General features: G+C 42.1%; 1 protein-coding gene across 1 annotated transcript in view; it reads left to right on the top strand.

The window, feature by feature from the left end:
- Window positions 1-18,442, top strand: part of LOC138283891 (aquaporin-9-like) — a 194,078-nt gene that overhangs the window by 151,771 nt on the left and 23,865 nt on the right. The window contains exon 5 of the mRNA XM_069222096.1: window positions 6,819-7,036. Within this exon, the coding sequence (XP_069078197.1) occupies window positions 6,819-7,036 (218 nt within the window). The remainder of the gene's footprint in view (window positions 1-6,818; window positions 7,037-18,442) is intronic.

Raw genomic sequence — 18,442 nt, 5'->3', positions numbered from 1 at the left:
TTGGGCATGTATTTATCTTCCTGAGTGGTGCATTGTAAAAATGCAAACATTAACATTATTCATGTTTTTTGGAGTGGCCGCCGGATTCAATCCATACCTCCACTGATGACGGCTTGAACTGTATGTCCTGTCGTAAAATGCACAGATTTAGCTTTATAATATTGGTTCCATTTACTTACTGACTGGTTGCAGAGAGAATGCCAAATTTGGTGAAGTTTATTGCACACAGTTGTGAGGTTTTTTATGTTTTATGTGTTCTTGATTGTTCAGGTTGGAAAGTGTTTATAACTGATTCAAAACCCAATTTTAAATTTCACAGTTGATTTCCCGGAGCGCATTCAACATTTTCTCGTCCTAGTGTTCATGCAAACTGGGACCTCACCCTGAGAAAGATAACACTATAATCGAGAACTGGAAAAAAAGTTATTATCCCTTTCTAAAATATTGGAAACGTGTTTCTCTCCTTTCCGTTCTAAATCCCTGCCTCCATTACCAGTAACATGGCCATGGCCATCCAAGGATCCAGATGTCCGTATTAAGCACCAATTATCACAGAGTCCTGACAAAAGTGCCACATAGTAGGCCTTTGAAAGGGGAAGGTGCATGAATTAGGGCTGGGACAAGGAATACTAAGACTCAGCGTCATGAAAATGTATTGTAAATAATCAAGATGTTACCCCTTGTCTGTCTTTTTCACCCTAGCCCTTACGTACGTGAGGATGCACAAGCGTGCAGCCTGACTATAAACAGGATGCAAAAACACTACAAGAAAGGTGCAATGGGCAGCAGACCCATACGATTGCATAGGCAACTGACCCCAAAAAACTGCAGAGAAACTCAAGCAACAACCTGGAAAGTAACACATGTACACAACAAGAATAAAGACAGCAAGAGCACAGAGAAAGCAGGTGAAGATTCATAGGAAAGTTGGCTAGCAGACAAACAAGCCAAGAAAGTAAAGGCCCACTGAATGGAGCATGACACCATAACTCGAGCAGAAGATTAGAGGGCAGGCGTGAATCAAAAGGCAATACTAAAGAGGAAGAAAAACACAGCTGACTGAGCCTTGAACAACACTGCGCCTAGAGAAAACAGAAGAGGGAACTGTAGAGCAGCAACACAGCCCATAAGGTCCGAGACATTAAACATGTTCAGGCATGTACACTCTATGGGGCTTTAAGGCACTGAATAACAGGTATCTACTGGTATCCTTTCAATGGTCTTGGTAGGTTGAAAGCTGAATGGAGTCACCAGGATATGAATCTGTGACGGTGAAGTCAAAACAAATTCCTGAGGCAGATGCATCAATTCACCACATCCAAAAGAGAGCATCCCAAAGAACAAGGCACATAAAGTGGGATAGAGGAGCCATAGATTTATCTGAGGATTGTGGACCGTCACACAGGCACTACTGGCCAACTAGGACCTAATCAAATGGGACCAACAACAAGTGAATTTGGGCACCCAGAAAACCACATCAAGCCCACCAATGGGCCCTGTATGGAGAGTGTTACCATCACACACAGACATCAACTTCCACCAGGGAGACAGATGGGTTAAGCCTGAGAAATATTTAGATAGATTATCAGAAACACAATCATCGTGGGACAGAAAGTTGTGTCAAAAATATTGAAAACAAAAAGAATAGTGAAGGTAAATTTCTATTGGTAAGTAACGTTTTACTGTATATAACTCTATATATATAGGCACCTTGACGACACACACACACACACACATACATATATATATGTATATATATATATGTAAAATCAAGGTACGTAGATGAGGAGTTTAGAACAGTAAATCTATACTTGCCTATTTGCACTTACCTTCTCGATATTTTGGTCTTCAATATTTTTGACACAATATTCTGTCCACATACTATTTGAGTTTCCGTTATTGTGTCAGTGATCCGGATGAAGATGGAACAGACATCCACACACCCATACACCACAAGGATCGAACATCAGAGCCACCAGTGTATATTTCCCACAAGTATGTGGTAACAGTAGTCATGCCCGCAAGCTAAGTCCATTATAGCTGGCAGTAGAGGCGAGCAGTGCACAAACACGATGAGTGACCCATGATAAAAGAACATTCTGCATTCTAAACTGTAATACACTACAAAGCAGTATTAGCCAAACAATGACACTTAAGCACCAATCATAGAGACATGGAAGGCTGAGTCAGCCAATGCAGGTAACAACTGGAGACCTGTAGAGCACCAGATAAGGGAGATGTTGTGGATCTCTCCCGCCGAACAAGAAGAAGTGGCAGAAAAGGCAGCTCAACCCACCTGATAACCCCCAAGCATTAGTCCTAGATGGGGTGCCACAGTACAACACAGCAATTAAAGAGAAGGAACCATTGACAACCAACAGTAACATTCCACCAATAGAACATTCTGGCTCCAAAGGACCTAGCCTTTCCCGAGCAATGCAGGCAGGGCACAGAGATGGAGCAATGCCCAAAGACCGTCAAGAATGCAAATGGAGTCCATAATGACACTCAAGACACAAGAAAAACCCAGGAACCAACCTTCTTGTTAAATGGCCAAACACACCTGACAGGCAGCACAATGACAGGGGAAAACCAAGTCTGGCTGAATGCTGGGAACAAGACACAAATCTCACACTATCATCCCATTGTATCACTGTGCAGAAAGGGCAGCACAGGAAGAAAGTAATAATTTGTCAGAATAGCAAACAGCAATGCAGGAAAGCCCCTATTCCTCAAGCCCTAAAACAAAAAATTCATCAACGAATGAGTACCTCAGCCAGGAAGAACATACTACACTTAGGGAGTGCACCATCCCCCATACCAGGGAGAGCAACACTCAAAGGGTAACAGCCCAAGGCATGCAAGGGTCAATACTCCTGGTGATACATACCAATAAACAGGCAGGTAGAAGCTGAAATGGGCCATAAGTTGTCACAATACCAGTAATTACAAGTCTAGTGTTTAGAATGCAGTGCGAAGCAATGGAGAACGAACGCACCCACTAGAGGAGAATCCATGTGCCCATCCTGAACAAACCTTCACACCAGACAGTCCGTGGTTTCTGCTGTCTGCAGAAAACAGAGGGCAAGAGATAACAATATGCTTTCCTACATATTCTTACAATTTAAGTAGAAACTGCTTACACTCTGAATCCACTCATGGTATTAAAATCTGCGAACAACACATCTTCATGATAACTTAAAAATGAGGACATTTATGTATGCACTGGTCATGGCAATAGTGAAATCTGAACACACTTTTCAGACTGGGAGTCAAGCGCTTTGAAAAGGAAGAATATTTGAAGCAGAGAGGAATTGTAACCCGCTAAAGCATGGCAAGAACCTGTTCTGCCTCATATGCTGCAAGTCTCAAGAGGCCCAACAACTCTACCTTAGTGGAGGACCCCCTACCAACCTAGCCGTCACAACCACCAAGGATGAGTGGCCATGCTGAGACCTGCCATGTTGATCTGCGGCCCCTGTGCCCAACCACATCAAAGTAAACAGGTAACAGAGGCTTGAATCTAGATTGTATTTTGGACTCTGACAGGAAGTCCTGCATGTGTGAGAGATTAATGATTGACTTTGGGAGCTCATTTTAATCAAGTTAGTGTGTCTATGTGTCTGTGTGTTTGTATGTATGTATGTATATATATATTGAAATCAAGTTTTGAGACCTCCTCTTTTTTCCAGACAGCAGCTGAAGTGACTGGCAAACTAACTAGTTTTGAACATTTAGTGAAGATTTGTGAAACGGCACCAAAGTTATTAGTAAAACAAAAAACTATTTTCCTATGGAAAGTACAAATATATACATATATATATATATATATATATATATATATATATATATATATATATGGAGAAAACATGCGTACTTCCAGCGTAGTTAATTTCTTAGTGCTTAATTATTGGGAACACACCCAACGTGTTTCGACACCAGCCGGTGTCTTGGTCCCGAGTGAAAGTGGACATAAACAAAGGAGAGTAAATACACATTATCTGTGATAAACATAAAGAAAGGACTGCGGATGTGTCAGTACTTCAAAAAATGGCAGCCATCTTGTAAAGTAATATAAATTTAAAATAATCTCTGCAATTAAGGTAACCATAGTATTTTCAGTTGTATTACATATGAGGGTATCATCTGAAATTATATCTGACCATATTTACATCCCTGCTGTTCCTTATTCAATACCCCCATAATATCTTACTCAAGTAACCACCCAAGTGGGCATGCTGCTGTTGATTATGCAAGATGGAAATTACAAACTAGCATTTAAACACAAATAACTGCCACAATAGGCATAGTTCAAGTCATTCATGATTAGAGAAAATGCTGTAGCTTTAGACATTTCACAGATTATGATCAATAGGGCCTGCCCAAATTTATAAGCCAACATATGACCATGAGCTTCCCCTCACTCAACATGATTTAGGGAAAATAGTGACCTTCAACATGATTTAAGGAAAATAATGACCTTAAACTTTTCATTATATTTAAACAAAAACATACAAATCCCGGCCCAGTGGGCATATCCTTAAACATATTATAGCTCCTGGGCATAACACTTCTGCCCAAGTGAGCACATAGACAGAAAACAAAGATGAATAATCGTCCCTTAAAAAAGACAGAAAGACATGCTTAGCTTGTTGGGTCCACTGACGCATCCGCAGTGTATACCCCTTATACCTAAGTAAAAGATAAAAATACAATTTGAGTTAAAATTCATCAATTACATTGTCCTTTGTTTATGTTGACTTTCACTCATGACCAAGACACCAATTGGTGTCAAAATGCGTTGGGTGTGTTTCCAATAATAAAGCACTAATTAACTAATTACGGGGGAAGTGTGCATGTTTTCTCCCTGCATTGAGGAGGCTGCTTGTTGATTTTATGGGTTCTCCACTCCACACCCGCACATGTGCCTCGATTTGGGGATAGAAGGACCTGTAAGAAAGTTTCATATATATGTGTATATGTGTATATATATATATATATATATATATATATATATATATATATATAAAAACAATACCAAGTGATGGCCGCTGCTAGATATTGATAGTGAGGATCTAGTTTCTATAGAAAAAGTGTTTTTGATAATAACTTTGGCACAGTTTGATGAATCGTCCCGTAATTTTCCAAGCAAATATGCCGCTCACTTCAGAATCTGTCTGGAAAGTTACGGGGTGATCCATCAAGCAGGGGGTGGAGAAAACGGGGGGGGTCCCAAAACGTTTTTTCCCCATGTGTTTTTCATTAGGGATTTTGAACAGCAATAGTGCCCGAACCACTGTACGGAATTACACCAAATTTAGCAAAAAGGCAGCTGTTGGTCCAGAAAGTGCCCTTTTTGTTATTTGGTGTAAATCCGTTTAGTAGTTTTAAAGAAATTAAAGAAAATCCAAATTTGTATATATAGGGATGCAAAGGCTCTGCAAACCCTCCCGATCTCATGCTGGGATCTGATAGGCTGGCAACAATTTAACAAGAAAGTGCTGGCAGCCATGTTGGGACTCGGCTTCAGATGAGTCCCAGACCAAAAAAAAGAAAAGGGGCCAGGGTAGGGACATCGTGACACCTTAGCTGCGGGGGAGGAAACCCACCGCCCCACCCCCCAGAGCCATTACAAAAAATAAAAATTGGGCCAGAGACACAGCGGAAACGAGAATCTGCCTAAAACAGCTGCAGCCAAGTCAGAGCCAACATTCCACTTGCAGTGAGGGAGAGTTGTCAAACAGCTCTCCCTCACTGTGTGTGGCGGTTTCCTCTGTTTCCCTCCCAGCAGAGAGGCAGGCATGGAAACAGAGGAAATATTGCTCTCACAGAGGTCAGGAGGTGGGGAGCCAGCTGGGACTGTGAGGGCCTTCAGGCGCCCTGCAGTCCCCAGCATTGTCACTGGGTGCTCTGGGGGGCACCAAGGTCACATGGCTGGGCCCTGGGGAATGGAGGTCCCAGGGGCCAAGATCGGCCTGGGAAAGGATGGCCGTGCAGCCCTCCTACCCCCAGAAAATGTTATATTTAGGCCAGGACCCAGGGGATAGGGTCCCCGGGGCCAAGATCGGCCTGGGGGGGAGGTCGTACAGGATTAGGTTGTTAAAGGTGCTGGCTGCAAGGCCTGGCCACAGGCTCTGCGGCCAACCCGCGCGGTGCACAGCCCAGGGTTTGGTTGTTATAGGGTTTGGCTTCAGGGCCAGTCACAGGCCAAGCTCTGCGGCCAATCCCCCCAGTGCGCAGCCCGGGGTTTGGTTGTTATAGGAGTTGGCTGCAGGGCCTGGCCACAGACCAGGCCCTGCGGCCAACTGCTGCTGCGCACAGCAGAAGGCCATGTGCAGGGGTGGTTAGATTAGCGTATAGTAAAATTACTTTATGTAAAAAAAATGTAGAAATTCACTGAAACAAACACAGGTTTTACAGGGTCATTATAGTTAGGAAATACAATTTAAAAAACATAAAAATTCACTTAAAAAACCTAAAGTTACAGGGGGCGTTATAGTTAGGCTCACATTTTAACTGTACCAAACCTTAGAAATTGACCTGTTATAGTTATCTCAGGTGACTATAGCTCGTGCCCTAAGGTCACTATAACTCGTGCCCTCACCATGAACTGCTAATTACCCCACATAATAAATTTCTCATGACATCTTTGATAAAGTCATTGATAATATCAATGTAACATTTGCAGTAAAATGATTTAGCAGAAAACTGTGCATGGAGGGGAGCAAAGAAGCCTATTTATTTGAAGACAGCTGTGAAAAAAGATACTTTTTCAAACAAATCATTGCAATTAGATATTTTTTCTTCTCATTACACAGGTGGCATCAACAGCTCTTCTCATTTTTTCTCTGTTTGCTATTTGCGACGCCAAGAATAAAGGAGCACCTCACGGATTGGAGCCGGTGGCAGTTGGTTTGCTCATTTTTGTTCTAGCCTGTTCCTTAGGGATGAACTCTGGCTGTGCCATGAACCCAGCCAGGGACCTTGGGCCAAGAATGTTCACTGCAATGGCAGGATGGGGTCGTGAAGTTTTCACGTAAGTTCAGTTTAATGATATTTTGTCTGCTTATCAAAAATTCCAATAAGCTAACGTAAATAATATGAGAAAATAGTATAAAAATAATAGGTCAGAAAAGAATACAACGAAGCATGTGTTGCTCAGCAGAAGTGCCTGTGGGCCTGTTATGTGTTGGTTTACGTCTGTGCCTTTCGGCATTTGAAGCCATACTTGAAACAGAAAAGGGACTTGAAGGCAGAGCTAGTTGCACTACACCTGGTGGCAGATGCAGAGATCACTTGTATCAACCATGACAAATGCAGGCAAGAGGCAAGTACAGGAAAGGGTAGAGAGTGTTCACCCTCCAAAGGAAAGAAATACAAACATCATAAACTGTTTTATGAGGCTGCACTTGTCATGATTTCTTTATCAGACAAAAATCTGCAACAACAAACATTTTCTTGTTAGATAAATTAACAGTTGCCTTTTTCTTCAAGGTCCCATCACTTCATTTTGGTAAAATTAAAACCTTTTTCTGTGTCTGCCGTCTTAGGCAAATCAGCCGGCACCAGAGGGCAAAAAATCACAAGAAAGCAAAGAGGGCCTCTGAAATATGAAAGTAACATTCATTGCAAGTGACAAATGGCCAATTACAAGTGAGGGCTTGATTCTAGAAGAGATCTGACAACAACTAAATGCTGTAGGCATCACCCTCAATTCACCAAAATGCTAGGGGTAGCGGAAGTGACACCACAGGCCATTTAACCGTTTCTTCCACTCACTCATGTAGTGAATCGTAGTTTGTTTTAATGGGAAACAGGAGTTAGCTTGGCCTTTGGCTTGCAGGCTCGTGACCCTGTCACCTAGTGACTTTTACCCTACTTAGCTTGCTCTGTTTTAGCGCATGTATTTAATAAAATCTTTTAAGATGGCTGCCTTGTTTTTAGTTAGGCCCATGTTTTAGTTTTGTGTTATCAGTGCCACCGTGCTAAGGCGTCAATATCAAGCAACAAAGATAAACAAACTGTAGGTGTTCACATTAGGTACTTTCCCTCTTCACGCCTTCGATGGAATTGTTTACATAAATTACCGTCCCAAGTATGTCTTGTTATCTATTGTTTGGGAACAGACCTATGTCAGAGGTCCAAGCAAATCTGTATAAATACTCCTCACTTAAACAGATAGTCAGAGGGATTCCGACCAGATGCCATCGGTGCTATTGATGCTGCACATCGCCTTGACACTGACACAGTCTTCGTGTCCCTACGGAGTCTGAGCTAGAGACCTCATTCCAAGGTAACAATGGTTGGGGGGCTCTTCTTATAGACATGGCACGGGCATATTAGGTTTATCACACCTAGCTCTCTTTTAGGTTAGAGATTAGGTACATGACATTAGGGTATAAGGACATATTTCATATCTCAAGTCATCTCACGTCATTCCAAGATGGTGGGGGTCTTTGTATTAATGACCTTTGTCTTTACCATTCTGTTTCTTGCACTGTTCATTATCCTAATCATTGCAGCCCATGCAACTTATCACAGATTGCAGTTTTGTTAAATAAAACCTATTGAAACCTTACTGCATCTTCTTCATTGCCTGTGTTTGATTGAAACATATTGTTCATGTGAGAAAAGGATAATCTCGGTTTAACCATAACACTCCCTGAGATGTCACACTATTGAGTCCATGCGTAAAGGCCTTTTACTGTTTGGGTTTTTGGTGAGGTGCTGCTTGTGAGCCGGGAGGGTTGGGACGACAGTTGCGACTTGTTGTAGGATTGGCAAAGTTGCCTACAAACATAAGTACTATCATCCTTGACCCAGCAGTCTTGCCTAGAGCAAGAGAAAACTACGACACTCACACATGCGTACTCATACACACAGTTGACTCATACACACTCTCTGTCACATAAGCATACTCTTGCCTGCCAGCACCACACAACATACATTTAAAAGCATTTTTTACTTACCTCAGCTGCCTGATAGGGTCATATTTCACTTAATTGTTCTCCATTGTTTGATTACAGTAATGCTGAATAATATAATATTATTTACTATTAGTGTAATAAAAAAAACTAACTGAAAACAAGGAAAGTGAATCCCCAACCAACGGCCATAATAACAAGCTGCCCCTTAGTCGTTGCACTGATTTTGCCATCTCTGAGGCCAGGGATCGCAAAGGCAGTGCCACGAGCTGCAAGGGGCAAGCCAGGGGTCGCAGCTGCGACCCCTGGTGATCCCTAAATGATGTGCACGGCTGCAGGTTCAAATGTCCACTTGCTCATGGGTACATGTGCTTTATCAAGAATTCTTATAATGTGCAAACTGCACGGATGCTCTCAGTATGTGTGCGAAGGAACAGGGGCATAGTTTCAAGAGAGGCATTTGGGGATGTGACACCCCAAATAAATACATTCTTCACTTGGTAGTTGGGCCTGGGGGCTCTGAGTCAGGTTTGCTATGTGTCAGTTTTTATCGCTCTGAACCAAGAATGAAACACAAAACTGTGACCTTTGATGTAAACGGGAGGGAGAGAGACACAGATATACCCATCTGGTGGCTGAATTTCAAAATGAAAACCAGATAACCTGGAATCAAATCCATGTTCCCCGATTGTCCAAACTGTGTGATCCTAGGCAAATATTTTATTTCACAGAACCTCCTTCTTCTTTAATTTCACTGAGTGCATTTTCAAATACTTGAGTTCAGAATGTGCACTGGAAAAGCACCTCTGGTATTGATTTTATAGAATGTAATGTTGTTCCATCGATACTATGCCATGTTTAGTGTTTACATGACTACTGACTTTCTTCCTAGTTTACTAATGGCATTGTTGAGAAGGGGGTGTCGGGCGATCCATAAATGATTCTAAAACCTATCACTTTTGATAAATGCCTGTCTGTGTGCAACACAATGGCCTGGAGTCCCTGCCCTGGTATCACTTATTTTAAATGAATTTTGACTGCACACACTCTTCTTCGTCTATGTTACAAAAGGCCTTGATGGTAATTATTTCCAAACTGTGCCTCTGGGCAGGGCTGCATGCATAGACGTTGGAAGTCATCCCCAAAATAAACATGCTGGAGTTCCAAAGGTGAATGAGCATCAAAGATTACTTTAATTTTGTGTGCATCGTATCACGTTTGTGGTGCATTCAAAAACAGAGGTCAAATGTCAGTCTAGACTTCTGACACATTGCTGCTTAAGCTTTTAACATGGGGGCTGTTGTTTACCTTTCTTTCTCCTAATGCAAAGTGTGCAGATTTTGTCAAATAAATTATGTGACAATCTTGAAAGGAAAGACTGAAGGATGTTTTCTTGAAACACACAGCACATTTTAAATATCAAATAGTGAACTTCACACATATTTCAAAATAAATAAACAGGAAAACACAAATGATTTTTTTCTAACTCTGAAATGTGATAGAAACAAACATTTTATTGGATCAAAACACATTAAGACACTTTTCATGCACAAATGACAAATATTTGCTGAAACACAGATATCCCCACATTATAGTTTGGGAAGTATGTATTTTCATCAGTAAAACTATATATCTGTACTAGTTTAGTGGTCATTTAAATGAAAATGTGGCCAGTAATTGATAGTGTGCTACCATACCATGCTTAAGTAATATATTTGTGGTAGTGCAACTCCAGCTACGTACTACACCTTTACCACTCTTTTGCCGAATGGGTGCGGCTCATTTATGACACTTGTTCTTTTGTGATACTTGAATTTTTCAGAATACCTATGAGTTCAGTAATGTAACATTAATGGCAGCACCCCCACTCTGAAAAATGTTCCAGCACCACTGCACTGATTGTACATTATGCATGTGTAAACGTATAATATATAGCCTGGCTAGCTTTCTTTCTTCTATTCATTCCAATATTTGGATTATTCTTGTGGAAAGGTACAAGATATTGGTAACAGGACACATGTTTTTCATGACACAATGGGAAGATGGCACAGACCTTGAAGACCTATACTTTTGGTGCCAGAGAAGGATGTCTTCTGCTGTGAAAGTGGAACAGTTTCCCTAGTAATGAACAAGGAGCTCATATAAGTCCCCGGGCAATTTACACTTGGCAGATAATGACTAATTTTCATTACACTGCAATGGGGCACAAAGTTCAGGCAGCTGTGTGCTGATGCTCTCAGTTGTAATCAAATGCTGCCAAAAAACACGCAATAAAGGGTGACAAATTTTTTCAGCCCTTCTTCAGACAAGAAAGCCATTGTACTAGTACGCACACAACAAAAATATACCACGCTCGCTGATATGGCGGTTACAAAGATCTTCTGTACAACAGCCTCCTTACTTTCAAAAGTTAGCCTTGGGAGGAGTTAAAGACTGATGTTCTCAAAAGCCTGCAAAACTTCAAAATTGTCTTATGCTCCAAAAGTGATACCTTCTGAGCAGATTCAATTAGCACCAGGCTCCTAGAGGTGAAATCTAAAGCAGAAAAGTGGATCAGGAGACCACCACAATGAAAGCAGAATTATCCTCATTAAAAACCCAAACGGAATTGGCAATCCTGAAGTGGGAGGACCTAGAGAACAGAGCCAGGCATGTGTTACAGGTCTGAAGGAAAAAGTGGAACTAGCACAACTGGAATCATTTCTTGTTGACTTGTTAAAGTATTGAAATTGATTATTATTTAGGGTGGACAACTGCCCACTTTGAGGAATAATCACAACCCGTGTTAGAGTGAATACTCCAAAGCAATAAATTAACCTAAGCTGAACCCACTGGTAATATGGCACAGAGCAGACAGGCATAACTTACATCAATTTGTAAAGCATTTAAGCAATACCAAAACAGTAATAAACTCAAAATGCAAAACAACAAAAATCTCAAACCAAATTTGAAAATAGAGTAAAACTTAATAAACCAAATACACCAAGCTGTTAAAAAGGTCAAAGGTTTTATCTTCTAGCATGGAAATTTAAGTCATAATTCACCACAGGATGACACTTTTAAAACCACCAGGACCTCAGTTGATGTACTTATAGACTCGCAGTGTCAGGCAGAGACCAACATCATAGTCCAGTCCAGGTCCAGTAGCCCCTCCTCAACTGGGTACTTTCAGGAAAAGGCGTCCCTACAGCTTGTTGTCTCCCTGCAGCCACACAAGAGGCTAAGCAACTGACCCTTGGAGTCCACTTCTTTGTCTTGCAAACAAGAGGGAACAGGTCTAGTACTTCAGGGCTCCTCTCTAGTCACAGACAGTTTTCTGATTATCTTGCGCAGGTCCAGAAAGCTTTCTGAAGTGGGTGCCTGAAGGTGTCACAATTATGCCTGGAACCAGCTAAGAGTGTGTGATGACTCTTAGGCATAAAAGTTCCTGGGGTAATTCCTAACCAGGTTTTCAGTAGTTCCTGTTTGTCTTCCCGCAAACATGCCAATTGCCATGTATTAGGGCATTTTCAAAATGGTGAACATCTTCAGCCACACTAAACTTGGGATCTGATGTCTAGGGTATGTGTGGGGAATGCACTACGGTAATCCTAATGTTCTCCCACATGTAATAACACTAAAATCCAGTTTGAGACTTGCTTGCCCACAGCAAAGCCAGACAAAAGCCTAGTAGGACAAAAGAATGATCATGCAGCAACCAGACAGTGAGAACACAAGAATTGTCCTGGCATCCTGTTCTCTCCCTTTCAAGCATACCTCAAGTGTTACATGAGGCTCAACAGTCTTGTCAAATAGGATTTGACAATGTGCTGTCAAAAGCCCCAATCCTGCATATTCTGTGGAGTCCAGAGTAGTCGTCTCTGCCCATTCATATCCACGTATGGCTTACTCTTGGGAGGCATTTCACACCAATTCAAGACCAGTCATTGGCTGGGAGAAGCTGGATAGCCAATGCAAATTAGATTCCAGACTCTTGGAACAGGGAAAAGGTAACCTTCTAAAACTTACTTTTCCTTACTAGGTATTATAAATCTGAATTCATCATTGAAATGCATTTTTAATAAATGTTAAAAACAGTTGTTTAGTTGTTTTTTTAGCTAGCCCCATTCCTAAGATAAAGTATAAGTATTTTAATCAGTATTCCTGCTTTCTACATAGAAGAGCTAGACCAGTCACAGTGAAAATAGTTGTTAGGGCCTCGTCACTGTAGGGACATGGTAATCTCAAGTCTCTACATGTCCCACTTTCAAATACTATGCACCCTACCTCATGGGCTGAAAGGGGTGACATATTAATGTTTAAAAGGGAACTTTTTAACTGTCAAAACATAATTACTTTGACAGGTCACAGTTCATGTTTTGCACTGTTACAGTTATTCTACGATTTTAGACCTGAAGTAATGTTTGCACTGCCACGATACTGGATTGTACAATATGTGCTGCAGTTAACTAGAGGCATTTAACTTGCATGCCCTGGGCTCATTTTGAACATTATACTGAGGACTTATAGGTAAGTTAAAAACACCAATTAGGAGTACACCAATTCGACCATGTTAAAAGGAGGAGCTCAAGCACTTTACTACTGCTTAGCAGGGGCAAAGTGCACAGCCAGCAAACAAATATAGTGTACAGCAAAGGTGAAAAATATGGAGTGACCATGCAGGAAAGGCAGATTTCCTACATAAGTTTTCTTTCATCATAAGTGAAGATTACTCTGAAATAAGCATTAGCAAAGCCCAGACAGTGGGGAGAAACTAAATGCCCCAGGGACATTCTTGCTAGAATGCATATCTATAAATTGAAGGAAGCTATTCTGCTGGTAGGCAGACCCAAGGACTCAGGCCCTGATTTAGATTTTGGCAGACAAGGTACTCTGTTGCACTAGTTACAGAGTAACTTCTCCACCAAACTGTTGGTCTGCCTGGCTCATTTAGTAACAAGCGGACCAAAAGTATTTTGATGACAGAGCCTACTCCTGCTCTGTAGGAAAGTCCTCCTTTTTGCGCTGGTCACCCCCACACTTTTTGGACAGGTACTGGTGGTTACTGACTCTTGGCTGTGCCCTGGGTACTGCTTACCACTCCCAGGGCCAGTGCTCTGTGTAAAGTGGATATGCAAATTAGGCTAATTATAATTGGCTAACTTAACCTACCTACAAGTCCCTAGTATATGGTAGGGCATGTAGGATTAGGGACCACAGCATAGGTAGTGCACCCATAGGTGCACTGCTGAGGTGCCCAGTGTCATTTTAAAGGCAGGCCTGCTTTGCTGGCTGCTTTTAAATTAAAGTTATATGCAAATTAGACTTTTGAATTCAAAGTAGTTCCAATGTCTTAAACTACCTTATTTTTACATATAAGTCACCCCTAAGGTGTGCCCTATGTGCCCCTAGGGCTGGGTGCCATGTAACTATAAGCAGGGACCTTATAAAAGTAGTTTTATAAGCCCTGGTGAGGTAAAAACAGCCAAATCTGTTTTTTCCTCATTGTAGTGAATGTCCTTCATAGGCTAGAATGGGGAGACTTTATTTTAATTTTAAAAGTCCCCTTATATGACAGATACAAAGAGTTTGGTATCAAATTAATTGTTATAATAAATCCCACAACTTCCAGTTGTGGGATTTAATATAACTTGTTCAGGTAAAGAGGTTTAAACTTTACCTGAAAAGTTGCCAATTTCAGCCCTGCATTGTTTTTGCTGCTGTGCTCTGATTGGCCAGCCTCTGGCAGCCTGGCCAGGCTGCCTTGATGAGGTGTGAAGTGGCCTGGCTTCACACAAAGAGGTGTGCCTGTGGGAGGGACTCTCCCTCAGCAGATGGTGAGGCAGGAAGGGGGAGGGCTGCCAAACTGGTCTTCAAAGGCAGAGAAGGACATTTGGAGCAACCCAGCAACACCCCCCACATCCTGCAACCCCAAGCAACTAGGTGCCCCCTTGATTAGACTAGGAGAGGGCAGGAGAGGGGTGTGTTTATGATTTTTAGCCACACCAATGGGTGGGCTCAGCCAGATATAACCTCCAAAAATCATTTTCAGCCATGATGGATTTTTGAAGAATGTTGCCTCCTGGGACTGATTTTTGCCACACTTCCCAGGAAGTGGTTATCACAGGGGGAAGGACCCTGCACCTGATTGGAGAATCAGGACCCCCCTGTTTTTCACCCAGGAGCAAGGATAAAACTGGCAGACCTGCACCCACACCTCAGACCCCCATCAGATTCCAACAAGGAAGAACCAAAGGAGAAGAAGGACTGCCATGCTGGACCCCTGGCCTGCACCTGGAACCTGCACTCAGAAGGACTGCACCAGCTGTACACTTGGGCTTCACCACAAGAAGGACTTTGCCTGGCTTCAACTGGTTCAACGAGGTACTCCCTGTTTTCTTCAGGTGAAAAATTGCTAACCAGAGTCCCCTGCACCAACTCCTGAAGAAATCAACCAGCTGACCACTGCCCAGTGGCCAAAAAGGAGTTTGCGCCAGGTGCATTCTGGGAGTTGTAGTCCACACCCCCAAGGACCATCCCAGGGCTTCTGGACCCTTGGGGTGAGCTGTGGACCCCAAAAGAACCTTAAAGGAACATCTGGGAGAAGATCCAAAAGTTTGGAGAAGTTTGGAGAAGTTTTGAAAAAAAGCTCCATAGAGGGACCGACCCGCCGCGGCAACTCTAGCCGGCTTGCCTCAACCGTGACCTCCCAGGCAGCGTATCCGAGGAGGGCTCCAAGGACGTCAGATCAAGATCCATGTTTACCCTGGTCGAAGGATTTTCACCTCGAGAAAACAACTAAGTCTGAAGGTAAAAATCTCCACCGAGGATTCCCGCGACACGTATGAGGAGATGGGTTCCAGGAGGTCGGATTGGACTGGCAGGTTCGTTCCGCTGAAGAAAATCTTCAGAAAAACGACTGAGTGCGAAGGTAAACTTTTGACCGCGGCCTCCCGCGGCCTGTAGCCGAGCCGGGCTCCATCGCAGTCGGCCTTGAACTTTGACTTTGCCCTGGTCGAGGTGCAACCAGATGACCAGATTGGCGCTTTTTGTTTCTAGGCGCTAAAAAAACAATAATTCTTTAAAAAATTAATATCTCCGGTTCCCCTTTTCTGATTTTTTTTGTTTTTGTGTCATTTTAAAGATAAAAATATAATCTATTTTTATAAGTTGGTTTTGGATTTTTAAACTGTTTCCTGTGTTTTATTTAATTACTGTTTTGTGATATTTGATTGCTTTACACTCTGTCTCCTAAGTTAAGCCTTGTCGCTCGTTGCCAAGGTACCAAGGGTTGAGCTGGGTTTAATTTACTGAGACCTGACTGGACCTAAGTGGAGGTTAGTGGCCTATTGCTAAGTGTAGGTACCTACCTGCCCTTACCAATAACCCATTTTCCAACATGCTCCATCTTCAACATACTTCTCTGATGGCTTGACAGAGGAAGGGCCACCAGAGGTTAGCCAACCAAACCCCCAACCTATTTGGAGTGGCTGGTCAGATGGCTTGTTTTTTGCTGTCTGTTACCACTGGGTAAAACCTGATGGTGAGGGACTATAAAAAAAAATAATAACCCCCCACACCATGGCATGAAACTCCTTGGTGTGGGGGTCATCAGTTTTACATGTTTCAGCAACAGCTTCCCATACTGGGAGTTTTTTTTTGAAAAATGTAAAATGTTGTAAAAAGTTTAAAGGAGGGCCATCATGCTTGATGGAGCTGTCCATCAAACCTTTACAACACTGACAGGCCAATGTTAACAGAGCTGATATCTTTAACAATAAAGGGTCTCAGTTCACCTAACAATACAGCTAAGATACGCATTATCTATGGGAAAGCACTGCAACAGATTCACCTCCGTAAACAGAAAAGCACCATTTAGAAGTCTGCTTCTCAACTCAACCTAAATATAATAGGGTGGCATTATTTTTCACTCCACGCTCAGCTTCATGCCCATTTCCCACATATCGGACAAGAAGGTAGGTTTATTATAGTTTAAGACATGCTCCAGGGTAGGCAGCTCATGGTTGCCACACTATACGCCCATAACTCAAACCGAGACGCTGTCCTCATTTTCTTCCATAATAGCATTGGCGACTTGGCTATAGGAGATATTATATTAGGCTTGGTGACTTTACTATGGGATATATTTTAGTCACTGCTGATTTCATTTCAGTATAGGTCCCTACTATAGATAGATCTGGCAGCATCACCGGTCACTCAAGCTCCATCTCAACAAGAGTGAAAGAAGCATTTTAACAGATATTGGGCTGTTAGATCCTTGGCAAGAACAACATATGGATCAAATGGACTAAACCTTTTTTTCACATAGACATAGGACATATTCTGGAACCGACTGCACCTTAATAACAATACTCAATACCCACAGTCCTTGATAGTAACCAGATAATAGTTTTGGACCATGCTCTGATAGAACGATCAATGATGTGAGGTTTGAACCAGCTCCAGGGGGGACACTAGATTTTCCACCCAGCATTTCTCCAGGCTCCAATATTACAGTTGGAACTTAAATAGCTACTAACAAATGTGAAACTTACTCTCCTCAGACTTAAATCACACATGTATGATCAGGGCAATAAGAATGGCTCCTGACAAGTGTGACCACTCAGACACAAGCTAGAGCAGTGTTACCATCAAAGTATATCCCTCCCTTTTGAACAGATAACTGCAACTAACATGGATAACGTTTATACTGATTAATATTCTAAGTAATTTCTGAAGGAAAAAAACTGTTGTGATATTGCAATCAGTCAATCTCACACAATTGATGTGATATTGCAATCAGTCAATCTCACACAATTGATAATTGAGCAACTTTGAGACCTAGAAACCCTCTTCACAGAGCAGAAGGTTTAGGTTGCTATCAATTCCCTCAAACTCCATAAAGCTCTGGGGCCCAACAGCTTTGAGTTAAATTTTTACAAATCTTCCTCTAGCACTATAACACCTAATTTAACTACTCTGCTTACCTCAGTCAGGCTAGAGGGGCTATTACCCCAATAATGGAAGCCCACATCTCAGTTATTTAAAAACAAGTAAACAATGCCTCACGATGTGCACATAAAGGGACAAACTCTTTTGAATCACGATGTAAAATTACATATATTAAAATCTTGGTAACCAGACTGGTGCCGCTGCTACCACTAATAATTAATCCAGGTCAATCTGGATTCATCATGGGCAGGCAAATACATAACAACATTAGCAGGGGCCTAGCTTCGGGGGGTTGTTTGGGGTGTTACACCCCACAAAAAAATGTATTCAATAGTAAATTGTTGAGGTGCGTTCAGTCTGGAATGGTCAAGTGTTAGATGGGTACAGGTGCTTTCAGTCTGGTACAGTGAGGTGTCTGTCGGATTTCACCCTGGATGTTTACATGCAAACCGAGACAAAAAAACACACATACACTCTCTCTCTCTCTCTCTCTCTCGTCACTGCCTTAAAAAATAGTTACTTTGAAAACTATAGTGTTTTATATACCCCTACAAATCCACACTGCTCCCTCTTTCCACCGGCTCTTA

The sequence above is a fragment of the Pleurodeles waltl genome, chromosome 3_1, assembly GCF_031143425.1.
Source record: "Pleurodeles waltl isolate 20211129_DDA chromosome 3_1, aPleWal1.hap1.20221129, whole genome shotgun sequence".
In the NCBI taxonomy this organism is placed as follows: domain Eukaryota; kingdom Metazoa; phylum Chordata; class Amphibia; order Caudata; family Salamandridae; genus Pleurodeles; species Pleurodeles waltl.
The sequence above is the reverse complement of the archived record's forward strand: the minus strand, read 5'-3'. Positions and strand labels throughout refer to the sequence as shown.